Source organism: Eupeodes corollae, chromosome 2 (genome assembly GCF_945859685.1).
Source record: "Eupeodes corollae chromosome 2, idEupCoro1.1, whole genome shotgun sequence".
In the NCBI taxonomy this organism is placed as follows: Eukaryota; Metazoa; Arthropoda; class Insecta; order Diptera; family Syrphidae; genus Eupeodes; species Eupeodes corollae.
In genome coordinates this window covers 80,088,453-80,101,301 of record NC_079148.1, presented here as the reverse complement: position 1 = coordinate 80,101,301, position 12,849 = coordinate 80,088,453, and the positions used below count along the sequence as shown (strand labels likewise).

General features: G+C 30.5%; 1 protein-coding gene across 2 annotated transcripts in view; it reads left to right on the top strand.

The window, feature by feature from the left end:
• LOC129944180 (putative protein kinase C delta type homolog) overlaps positions 1-12,529 on the top strand; it is a 48,288-nt gene extending 35,759 nt beyond the window's left edge. The window contains exons 7-15 of one of the 2 annotated variants that reach the window (XM_056053416.1): positions 2,583-2,684; positions 4,804-4,881; positions 5,166-5,302; positions 5,369-5,542; positions 7,968-8,122; positions 8,195-8,342; positions 9,454-9,633; positions 11,634-11,774; positions 11,865-12,529. In XM_056053416.1, the coding sequence (XP_055909391.1) occupies positions 2,583-2,684; positions 4,804-4,881; positions 5,166-5,302; positions 5,369-5,542; positions 7,968-8,122; positions 8,195-8,342; positions 9,454-9,633; positions 11,634-11,774; positions 11,865-12,014 (1,265 nt within the window). In that variant the 3' untranslated portion in view covers positions 12,015-12,529. The remainder of the gene's footprint in view (positions 1-2,582; positions 2,685-4,803; positions 4,882-5,165; positions 5,303-5,368; positions 5,543-7,967; positions 8,123-8,194; positions 8,343-9,453; positions 9,634-11,633; positions 11,775-11,864) is intronic. The other variant, XM_056053415.1, reaches the window with a different exon arrangement.
• Positions 12,530-12,849: the final 320 nt, after the last annotated feature.

The window sequence follows — 12,849 nt, the reverse complement described above, 5'->3', positions numbered from 1 at the left end:
TAAAACATTTAGGTACAAATCACAGACAAATGAGAATTGTTTTTGTTTTAAAAAACAGGGTCGCATCGGCTGTGAGCGAATACAGCCATTTTTCTTAGTCTACTCTATATCATCACTAAACAATAACTTTAAAAATAATAATAACAACTTAGATGACAAATTTGTTCGCAACTTATTATATTTACTACAACTTTTAAATCCTTTTAGACTTCATAATTATACAACACAAATAAGGCCCATTTTTAAGTTGAATACGAACGTGTTTTAAAACATCACCTAATCAAATGTGGACAAAATAACAAGTTACTAAAAAGTAGCGGATGATATGTACTCGTATAAGTTATCTATACATTTAATTAAAATTGTTTAACGTTAATAGCTTTTTTTCATAAAACAATACATGCACGGACATATGTACATACGTACAATTCTGTTTATCTTACTTCTCAAGGTGATTTATATTGATTGCCAAAGCGGATATAGAAAGTGCTAAACTATATATAAATTTACCGATCGTGGCATTATATATTATGTTATTTAGTTTATACATAAAAGTAAAAATTATATTTAGGAATATAATTTTCTTTTATCGTTTGAAATCGTTGAATAAAAATATATATGTGTATTTGAAAAATCTTAATTCTTTTTCTTTGGTATTTTCTTCACCAAATCAAACTGAACATCTAACTGATATTTCAAAAAGTCCTGAAAAGGAAGCGGCATGTGTCTTCGATGTTAATTTATTAATTTGGTTGTTTGAATTTAAATGATTTAGGATATTACTGCAAATTTACTTTTTCTTCTTTTATTATTGTATCAATATCAATTAGGGAAAAAGTTAGTAAAATTTTACAACTTTTAAGTTCCTAACCCTTTTTTTTTACTATTCTATTAAAATAGTTTGACATCATTTTCAACAAATAATTGGCGGAAATTTGCAAAACATTGTTTTAATGTAAAGTAAAATAAACCATTTCAAGAAAAAAGCATAGTAAATAATGTAGAATAATAGATAGTACAGTCAATAATTAGCCCTTAACGAAGTAAATATTAGGAAAGGTATTTTTTAAATCATAACATATTCGAAGTTTATTCAGAAATTGATCAAGTAGCTAAATTTTTAATAATGTGCTTCATAAACCGGAAAATGTGTTAATGCTCTGTGCGATGTTTTTTATTTATTGAATAGAATCTTGTTACACTTTGCTATCTTGAATTTGGACTGATTAAACTTGGTTATGTTTCACATTATAGTACATACATACACTATACTTGGAACATATTATCTGCTTTTGAATTTTTCAGCTTAGTAAAGACAGAATGTGGTTCCCCCGACGTAATGGTTAGTGCGTAGTACTGTGATTCCAGAGGTCTTGGGTTCAATCCCTACCTGTGCCATTTAAAAGTTTTTGTCACGGATACTGCCTCTTGTGAGGAATTGACAAATCCTTCAAGAGTAATTCTTGTCATGAAACGTGCTTTCTCAAATTAGCCGTTCGGATTCGGCTTCCATTGTAAGTTACTATGTTCTCAATGGCCTGTTGCTCCACCTAATTTATTTATTTATAAAGACAGAATTTGAAGTCTAATTCTTTAACAAACTTTATAAGAAATAGTCCTATGTTAGTTTTGCACCAATGGATATATTTAAAATTTTGCACACATCCTTTTTAAAACTAATCTTAAAAATTTTTTTGTAATACTAATATTAGCCAGAGTTGTCACATTATCTCGCCAGTATTATTCCATTGGGATTGGGTAGAATTGAGGGATACATTTAAATTCGTAAAACTAACCTTATACAAAACGGCAAATAAAGCTCCGTTTGATAGCCCAATTCAATTTAACACTTTTCTTCAATATAGGACAATTTATAAATGTTTCCTATTTTATTTATATTAAGTTTGTATTTTATAAAACGAAAGTACATGAAATTGATCTTGTTGATGTATTATAATTATTGCCAATATGTGTGGTGGCAATATTTCAACAATGATCAATCATTAACAAAAACTGTCTTAAATTATTTCCCATACAAACATATTGATTTTTTTTTAATATGACGGGAAACCCAATTCTTAACATTTGTGGTAGTATTAAGTTGATTATGTATAAATTGAAAGGCGCGACATTTAACCTTGTTTATTATTATTACATAGATGGTTAAGCAGCTGAGAACCGAAATGCATTCGTATTGAATAAAAAGTATTAAAATTTTAAAAACAACAAATTTTGCCTTTTTATTACAATTTTTGCGGTCAATAAGGAAAAACCTTTTTTTTAATAATTAATTAATCTGACCACAAACCTGGCTAAATCATCACAAATTAATTGTGAATTTAATTTAAAACTTATGTTTGCATTGTTTTTATAAATTCACAAATTATTTTCTAATTTTCTTTGAGAACATTCATCCAACATCATGTTTTCCTTTGATTTATTATTAAGTTTGAGTAATAATGTATAAACATACTCTTGCCACAAATTGACTAGGTATTCAATATGGACGTAATTTACAAAATATAAATAGGTACCCGTATATGTAATTATAAACAATCTATTTTAATAAACCTCTTTTTTAGACTGTGACGTTAATTGTCATAAGAAATGTGAAAAATTAACGGCTAATTTATGTGGTGTGAATCAAAAACTAATAGTGGAAGCTCTAGCATGTGTTAAAAGAGGTATACAAATGTTATATATTTTTCATATTATTTATTTAATTTCTTTTGATTTGTATAAAAAATAATTTTATAAATTATAACATACAAAATGTTGATGAGAATATTTAAAATAAGAAATTTAAAAACATAGGAAGAAAGTCTTTTAAGTAAATTTGGTGTTGTTCTTGATGCCATATATTGGCAAGACTGAGAGTAGCCAAAATGGCTTAGATTGTAAAATATCGTTTTTGAAAATGAATTGTTTTGTAAATAATTAAGTGGTCGCTTTCTTCTCTAATAGAATTCTATACACAATGCCAGAACTTCTTTTTATATGTATAGCTTTTTATGAAATAATTGTAAATTGCATTCATTAAAGATTAAGCAATGGCATCGTGCTTTAAAATTGGGAAGTCCAAATTTATTACAGAAATTAGTTTTTATATTCGAATAGTAAGACAATGAATTATTAAAAATTAAAAGACATTTTGCAATCCGTAGTTCATACAAAACCATACAGTCATAATATTTGCAATGTAAATTCATAAATTATTTCCGTCTTTCGGTTACTTTGGCCATGACCCGAAAAAAACTAGAATACAATAGAATTTGGAAGCCTGAAAAGTTTTGCGTCTATAAGAATAGCTAAATCCTGTAGGCTTCCTGACTTTGCTAGAATTTTTCAGGCTAAACTGTTGCCAATAAGGGAGGCATGTAAGATACTTAAATAAAGCCCAAACCAAAACCGAAATGCGGTTATCTTTACAGACAGTCACGCAGCTGTCAAAGCCATTAACTCGGCCACATATTCATCTAAATTAGTCCAGCAATGTCGCGATGAGCTTGCGAGCTTGAATATTAACCTCGGTGTTACCCTGATCTGGGTTCCGGGCCATAGTGGTATCGTGGGAAATGAACGGGCTGACGAGCTAGCCAGGCAAGGATCGGCCCTTCATAGCTCACTTGCGGAAATGGTTAACATTCCTCTTGGTGCTATGAAGGGTAAAATCTTTTCTATCTACCAAACTGAATCAAACCGAAGGTGGAACAATGTACCCAACTACATTATATCTAGGAAGATATGGCCCACCTATAATAAAACCGGTACAAACGATCTTCTATGCAGGCCAAGGCAAGACATAGCCAGGATTGTTGCGGTATGTACCGGACATTCGTCTATAGGAGTTCATGCAGATAAGTTGGGTATCTCCTACACCTTTTGCCGTAGTTGAAGTGACCAAAGAGAAAGTGAAACGATAATCCATTTCCTCTGCAAATGTCCTGCTTTCGCAAACACTAGAATGAAATACTTTGGAAAATCATTCTTTCACGAACTTGATGATCTAACTGAGACAAAGATTAGAGACTTATTTTTTTTCTCAATGCGACAAAATGGCTCTAACATAATCGCTATAAAGCTTCTCTATGAATCTTTCCCTTTCTATCACAGGTCAAATGAGTTTTTAGTATCAAAACGGTGCACTACAGCGCTAATTGGATCTCAGGCTAGGTTGCCCTGAGATCGCCATTTCAACCTACCTACCTATAAGAATAGCAGTCAGTTATTAACACAAAAAAATTAAAAAATTTTAAATTATTTGTTTTTATTATAGTCAACTGTTAGAAATTCAATACTTACAATTATAATGAGTTTACAACAACCAAGCAAGTTTAAAACTAAAAACACAAACATGGTATTAACTTAAGAACTTACTTTATTTATCTGCTGGATGAAATAATAAAAAAAAATGATTTAATGAAGAGACGTCTTTTGGCTCCATAGTGGTTTTAAATTTAATTTTATTTGACTTTCATCTAGTAACAGGTACACACATGTTTCCCAGGATTGCAACTATAAAAAACTTTGTTTGAAACTTAGAAAAGATTCTCAAATACATGTTGAACCATTTTCAAGCTCTGCAACAAACAACTTAAAGACTCATTTCTTATTACATATTACATTTTCTGAAAACAGCACGTGTAGGCCCTAAAATGTATCATTTAAGTTTTAGTGAAATAAAATATTAAAATAAATAATTTGGAATTAAACTTTTTTTTTAATAAGATTAAATTTAAATTTTATTAATAAATATTTTATTACTATTTCGTTATTTTATAATAATTTGTATAAATATCTTAGGAGCACGAGAAACTAGAGACTCACCATGTTCTCCTCTAAGCATGAACCCAGCTTTCAAAATTGAAACGAACGACGATGGTATTTTTTTTTAAATAATTTATTTCATTTTTATGTAATGTTTGCAAGTGAAGACAAATAAAAACAGCTTATATACGACGTGGTACCGTTTTTCGTTTTATTTCTATAAATACAATTTGAATAATATATTTTAATTCACTAAAAAGTTATGTAAATGTTAGTGTAAATGTTACGAAAAAGCTCCACTCACATATATAAGCTGTTCAAAAATAAATATTTAAATTTTAGTTCTATGTTTTAAATGTTACTTTTGTGTTTAATTATTTGTCTTATTATTTGTTTAGAAACTTCGTACACTTACTTACAATTCCAAAAAACAGGACGAATAACAGCTCCGGCCACAACAATACCTAGATTTAAGAAATATTCTGTTGAAGATTTTAATTTCCTTGCAGTACTTGGAAAAGGCAGTTTTGGAAAGGTAAAAAATGTATTACATATAAACTAATAAAACAAAACTATAATTATTGAATTATATTTAATAAAGGTCCTTTTAGCGGAGCTGCGAAATACAGACTTTTATTATGCAGTTAAATGCTTAAAAAAAGACGTCGTTCTTGAAGACGATGATGTTGAATGCACTCTTATAGAACGTAAGGTCTTGGCTTTGGGAACAAAACATCCATATTTGTGTCATTTGTTTTGTACATTTCAAACTGAGGTGAGTTTTTTCCTTGAAAAAAATTGATATTTTTTCCGTGATATATCTTAACAGGTGGTTTTTTAGGAGTGCATGTACTCGTAGTTCAATTTTATGGCCAAGAATTTTACTTTATTATTAATATGTTTGCCATTATGTTTCATAAATGATTTTGGAATAATGGTCGCCGTGTCAGGCTCGATTAAATTCCAGTCGAGATTCCCATTTCAACCACTTTTTACCTATGCGAGCAATAATGCGCCCACGAGGATTCTCAATATAGTCTCGGTGCACAAAATGTTTCCTTTAATAAATTGATTGTACATAACATGTTGTGACATATTATTGAAACCAAAGGTCATCCACATCAACATCTTTCATTTTTCCACTACGAAAAAATCATTATCTCATGGGCTCTCAATAGCGTTCCCAATTGACTGAAATACATGAACAGCTCAGCTTCATTTTTGAAAAAAATATGGACCAATTTTTTATTATACCCACCCAACATAGACTTTTTGAGAATGAGACGTCCGTCGTCCCATTGGGGATTATCTATGATAATTTTACTTACGACAATTTTGCTAATAAATTTACCCATTCAACCAAAAATGAGCTTCATCGCTGAACAAAATCCGGATCGATGGCCATGTAGTTTTGTGTCCATTCGCCGAACGTACGACGCTCTTAATGGCTTTAATTCTTGCTCGAGTTGAATTTTGTAGGCCCACAAACCAAGATCCTTCCTCAAAATCTTCCATAAAGTGGATGGGCACAGCTACAATTGTCGCTCGCGATGTCGAATGGCCTCATTCGGGTCTTCTTCGATACTCTGCCCCACAGCAATAGGGCCTTCGGTGCACACTGTACGGCACGGCCGGCAGCGGCGCGGCTGCGGCGCACAGATGGTGCACCTTATATGGGGAACCGGAAAAAAACTCGATAAAATCTAAACCTCTGAACTGATTTTTATAAAATTTTCAGAGAAGATTGATTAATGCAAGGAAAATCAACTATAAAAATAACCGCCCCCTGTCACGCCCATAAGAAGAGGAAATGCTTTTGACCAAAACATGTTTTTTCTAAAACCCAACATTGATCGAAAATATCTGTAATCCTTATTTCGACTATCTTGAGCCTCCTCTGACAAGGTACCAAAGTTCACAAGGTTCTATAATTTCCTTTCCGTGTAAAAGAATCTTATGAACATTTTCTGGTAAGTAGTACCAAGGATATAATTTAACAGCAATATTCGCAGTTTCAATAGAGTATTCTTTCCACTTTTTTTAAAAATTCCTTCACAATTACCATAAAACTGGATTTTTTTTTATTTGGGGTAGATATTGAAAATTCAGAACTCCAAAAAATATTTAAAAAAACGTTGTATCATCAAACACACTCTTTTTATCTACCAGCGAAACTCATTATTTTTACCTGACTTTTCAGTTTCAAATGGCTATAATATCCGAATTCGGACGTATTCGGGTGAGATTTTTTTGGAAAAAATAGTAATTAACCAGCTTACAGTCAAAACATTATTTAAATTTTAAAAAAACCTTTAAAAACAGTTTTCCTAAAATAAAAATACTATACAATTTCGAATTACAAAAAAAAACCTATGATTTTATGTGCTTGTTCTATTTCAAACATATTACAAAAAAAAACATTTTAAAAGGTACAAAACAATTTAAAACTACTCATATTTTTGCCAAATGTCCTTGTTTTCCAACTTTAATCGAAAATATCCACGACAATTTTTTTTTTGTAAATCTATTTCCGAATTCTATATCATTTTTACTTTGATAAAATGTTTCTTAATTTTTTAAAATCCTACTTTGGTAAACAGGTTTATTCGTCTATTTCCCACTGTGCGGCGGCGCGCGCAGCATCTCTTAGGATGCGCATAATAAACTAGAGTAAACGTGGTACGAAACACATCAATTGTTGCTCGAACTACTAGCTCTCCTGCAAAAAATCTGCCATGCAAATACAAGTAAAATGTTTTCAACATGTATAACAGAAATATGTTTAACTTTCAGTTCCTCAAAGCTGAAATTTGGCATGCTCTTAGATAATACGATAGATAAAACGAGAACGCAAAATTTATTGTCTTCCACCTCGAAAACCTTGATAGGGATTTTGAAAATCCTTCTTTTAGCGCTCTATCCTTCAACAACAACAACTATTCTTTCGCAGTTTTAATTAATTATAATTTTATTAATTATACGGCTCATGTCCTCATGCGAAATTTCATTAAACATCAATTTTAAAGCTTCGGAATATCAAACACATCTATAGGTATATTGAGAAGATACAAAATCTTTCTTAAAAGCTAACTACATATATACAAACGCTGAATGGTTTCAAACTAAATATACACATTTTGTCTTACCTTACATGTACGTGGAAATTGAAAATGTTATTTTCTCTTGTTTTAATATTTCAGAGTCATTTGTTTTTTGTTATGGAGTACCTGAATGGCGGTGATCTCATGTTCCACATACAGGAAAGTGGAAGATTTCCTGAAGACAGAGCTCGATTTTATGGAGCGGAAATTATATCGGGACTTAAGTTTTTACATAAGAAGGGAATAATTTACAGGTAAAATGCTTCTTTAAAAACATTTATAGTAAACAAAAATTTTGTTTTGCTTCAACAAATATAAAATTATAGAGATCTTAAATTGGATAATGTCTTGTTGGATTTCGATGGACATGTCCGTATTGCAGATTTTGGCATGTGTAAACTCCAAATATATTTAGATAAGACAGCGGACAGTTTTTGTGGCACTCCAGATTATATGGCGCCTGAAATAATTAAGGTATTATATTAAAATTTGATAATTGTCTAGTTTATGTATATTTCTAATATTTCTGAGAATTTTCTCAGTCAGTTTGACAGAACAAAAGAATTCAATATAATAATGGTAGATATGCACATAGAAAAACAGAATACATTCTTAGAAGAGCTATGACTAACTATGATAATAACTGACAATTCGTTATATTTCTATCCATTTAATAAAAGTTGCCAGAAATATTTGGATAATTTTATCCATTAAAATCCTTAAAAAATTGTAACTAAACTGTGTAAATCGTTTATTAAATGGTGAACCTTTACAGTGTTTTATAACATTGCTTGAATATCCTTAAAGTATATATGGGAATGAAAAGGAACTTTTTCAATGGGTTTTGGTGGTCTTAATTCAAATCCCACTTCAAAATTGAATGTAACACGTCAGGTTTTTCATATGTTGCATTTGTAGCTTTTTTTTAATAGCATTTGTGTTGGTTTTAGAAATCTGAAATCCCTTTCTTCAAAGATTAGTTAAAGTATCTTAATCATTTCATAGTTAGATTTCACCTGTCTTACAAAAATCACAAAGAAGCGCTGAATCATTTATGCTAAGACTGTTTTTTTAACATAAAGATTTTTAATAACGAATCTGTTTTTGAAACGTATTGAAAAATATAGAAATATTGTTGAAAACTTAGTATCTTTTAAACTTGAGTACATTTTAAAAATAAAGTTTGGATTCGAAATCAATACTAAAAATTAATTCTAAAACTCTTTTTTTTAGACTATGAATTCAAAGAAGAAAAATAAGAATTTTCAAAAACTAAGTAAGATACTAAAATGATTTAAATTGTATTGCAAAATCCTCATGCAAATTATTGTTAAGAGATGTTTTGATTTTTAACTTAGCCTTAAAAGACATTGTTTTTGGTTGTTTTTGGCATTTTTAAAGGGGTGAATTTAAAATACATGATGTTATTGAAAAAATTAAAGGCAGAATTCGAATTAAGGACATATTAATCCCTTAAAAAAATATTGTTTTGTTTATGGGAGAATGAGAAATTTAGAGAGATCTTAGAAATATAAACTGATCAAATAATAAATTGATTTTATTATTTATTATTCAAAACAAACAGGGTGACAAATATAATCAAAATGTCGACTGGTGGTCATTTGGAGTTTTGCTGTATGAAATGTTAATTGGGCAATCACCATTTAGTGGATGTGATGAGGATGAACTATTCTGGTCAATATGTAATGAAATACCATGGTTTCCAGTTTATATAACCCACGAGGCAACAAGCATTTTAAAAGGCGTGAGTATTTATTCTTTTAGTGTTCAATAAACGATATTAAGAGATAGTAGAAATTATATTTTAAGAATCGTTTGATGTCGTACGTATGTAAATTTATTGAATTTGAAAAATGTACCTAACATATTTTTTTTAATTTAAAACAACAAAATGTAAACAAATAGGTAATGTATCCATGTAGCATTTCCTAAGCTTCTAATTTCATTATAAATGTAAAAATAAACTTATATTCAATATTAGTTAGATTAGATTTTTAGATAACGTCATAATGAAGTTTTCTTCAGGCCAAACAACCGTTTCTTCAGGCCAAAGGCTTCTCTGGGCCTGGTCACAGCAGCATTTATATGTATGTATGTCGAAATATAAATACTGATCTTACCAGACACAGAAGTACTTCACTATGCTTTTGCTCAGAACTAACTCCAACTTGCTCAATCAAGCTGCAAGATAATTCTAATAACCTGAATCTTTCGGGCCGTTCTGTACGCAATTAGTTCCTCACCATACGCAATTGCCTTGGATACCTATCAGATTGTTAGTGTAAATACTGAAGAGAATCGGCAAATTCACCACTTGCATCATGACCCTTCTTAAACCCGAAATGTTTATCTGGCATTATTTTGCTGTACAAAGTCCACTTAGCCAGATTCCTATTGATGATCTTCACCAAAAGTCATTAAACCGCATACAACCGTTGTTGGAGCCTGTCTCGTATTCCCATTCCCTGATATCATTTAGGCGTAGGATAGTTTGGGATCTACGAATTTTTGTATGAGAGCCTGTCGAACTGATCGACTTTCTTCATCTTTATGACTGGGCTGTTTTTTTCTTTTATACGGGTATACTGAAGAGCATTTCTAGAAGTGCGAGTATTACGATTGAACTGTTTAAGAGGAGGAATGCAGCTCCCTATTTCTCTAGGGCATAGACCGTTAAAATAACAGTAGAAAACGGTTAGCCAAGAAACCTTACCAAACTATGTTTGGGGCGATAATGGGACATTGAAATCATATTACCCGCTCACCTGGAATTCACCATAGTGAAAGTCTTAACCCCGATAAATTCAAGATCGTCACTGGTTTTTTGAAGGAGCTCAGTTTAGAACACCTGCGGTTCCGCGCAGGAACTTATGCTCTTCAGAAGAACCATGTACAATTTTTAACTTCGGGGCATGAAACTGAAGAACTTATCCTTGGCCTCTTTTAGCACCTGTTGCACTATGCACTAAACACAAGGCACGGATACTACTGATGTTAAGACTTAAGAAAAGTAAATTGAATTATGGTTTATTGTTTTGAATAGCAGCATTAGAATTTCAGTGCAAGTAACAAAAATCGAACGCGAAATAAAAAATGAGTATTAGATTCCGTTGATATTGTTTTACTTTAATAATGCTATTTAACTCATATTTAGTGCCTCTATAAAAATAGTGATGCATACTTTTTCGATGGTAATATACAGATTCTGTAAACAATCTATCTCCACATTTTGATTGAACTTAAATGAAGTTATGCCAAAACCTATGTACATATACATACATACATACATATAACTTCGAACACGGAAATTTATATTTAATTTTGCCATCCTCAATTAATTTAGTAATTAACTTTTAGTTCTTTTACCAAGTGAAAATTAAGAAATTTTTATTTTTAATTCAATAATTGCTTTTGTCTGAAAATTAAAAGTTACTATTTAGTTTATTCTCATGAAACAGTAAGTTCTATTCATCAGAATTATGATTTCGACATGAATGAAAAAAACCCTATCCTCCTATCAATAGATCTAGTAAACATTATCTATTCTATTTTTTGATCTTGCGACCTGTGGTGACTCTCACAAGAAGAAATGGTTAGTCAATGATAATAAAAAAAAATCCCCAATTTTTAACATTTTTAATATGGATATAGGCATCGCTTTAACATTTGAGCAAGGCTTAATTATTTTAATAGTAGTTAACTAATTAATTACACTAATTATACTTATTTTTTGAATTATAAAAGCTCTTGGAAAAAGACTATACGAGACGTGTTGGTTCACAATATAGTCCTGCTGGCGATATTTGTGATCACATATTTTTTAAAGATATCGACTGGGGACTTCTGGAAAAACGACAGCTTCCACCACCATTCAAACCTCAAGTGGTAAGACTATCATCTGCATAATACAACATTTTGGTTTTAGTATATTCTTAACACTTAACATTTATTAATAATATTTATAACATCTTACAGAAACATCCATTAGATACCCAGTATTTCGATAGAAGTTTTACAAGGGAAAGGGTGCGTCTAACACCTATTGACAAGGAAATTCTCCAATCAATGGATCAGGAACAATTTCAAGGATTCTCTTATACAAATCCAAATGCAACCTTGGACTGAAGCCTCCTTCAGCAAAGTATTAAGTATTTTATTTTTCTTCATGTTCACTTGGTCCAGTACTACAGCATACAACAAAATGCGCAAAACAAATATCATCGGATTAATATTAAGAAACAAAACATACAAAGGAGATTTTGTTCGTATCTTATTTAAAATTTGACAACAAATGTTCAGTTTACTGGAAACAGGAAAATCTATATGTTTATAGAATATAAAAAAAAACCTTATGAATTAGTTTCTAGATAAATAGTTTATCAATATATAATTATTGAGACCAGCAATAGATTTAGGTTTTAATATTAGTTTACTTCTTAATTTTTATTTATTTACATGACTTTTAAGGGCTAACGAGTAAAAAAGGCAAATTTTGACGTGAACAATATGTTGAGACTATGTAATTGAAATCTTAATCTTAGCGTTTAAAAGTGCTAAAACAATTTTAAATGCCAAACCATGTCATTATTTTTATACGAAGGTATATATATTTTAATAATAAGTTAAGATTACAGTAATAATTTGGATGTTTTATTTTAACTGGACATGCAATATATATGGTTTTACACTACACTTCGCATTGGTATGTATTGTGGAATGCTATTTACATGCAAAGAAAAAGGCTCAAGTAATACTTTAAATATTTTAAAAATCATTAATTTAAGCTTTTTCACTAACCAAGGCTTTTAAGAAATTTCACAGAGTTATGTACATATCGCCGGCTGAATGCTTAAATGCCCCACAGACCACTTTTTCGGGAAACTGAGTTAAAGATGCAGTTATACTAATCGTATCTCTTTCGTTTGGTGCTATTCCCGTTGCTCTATCTCTATTATCAATA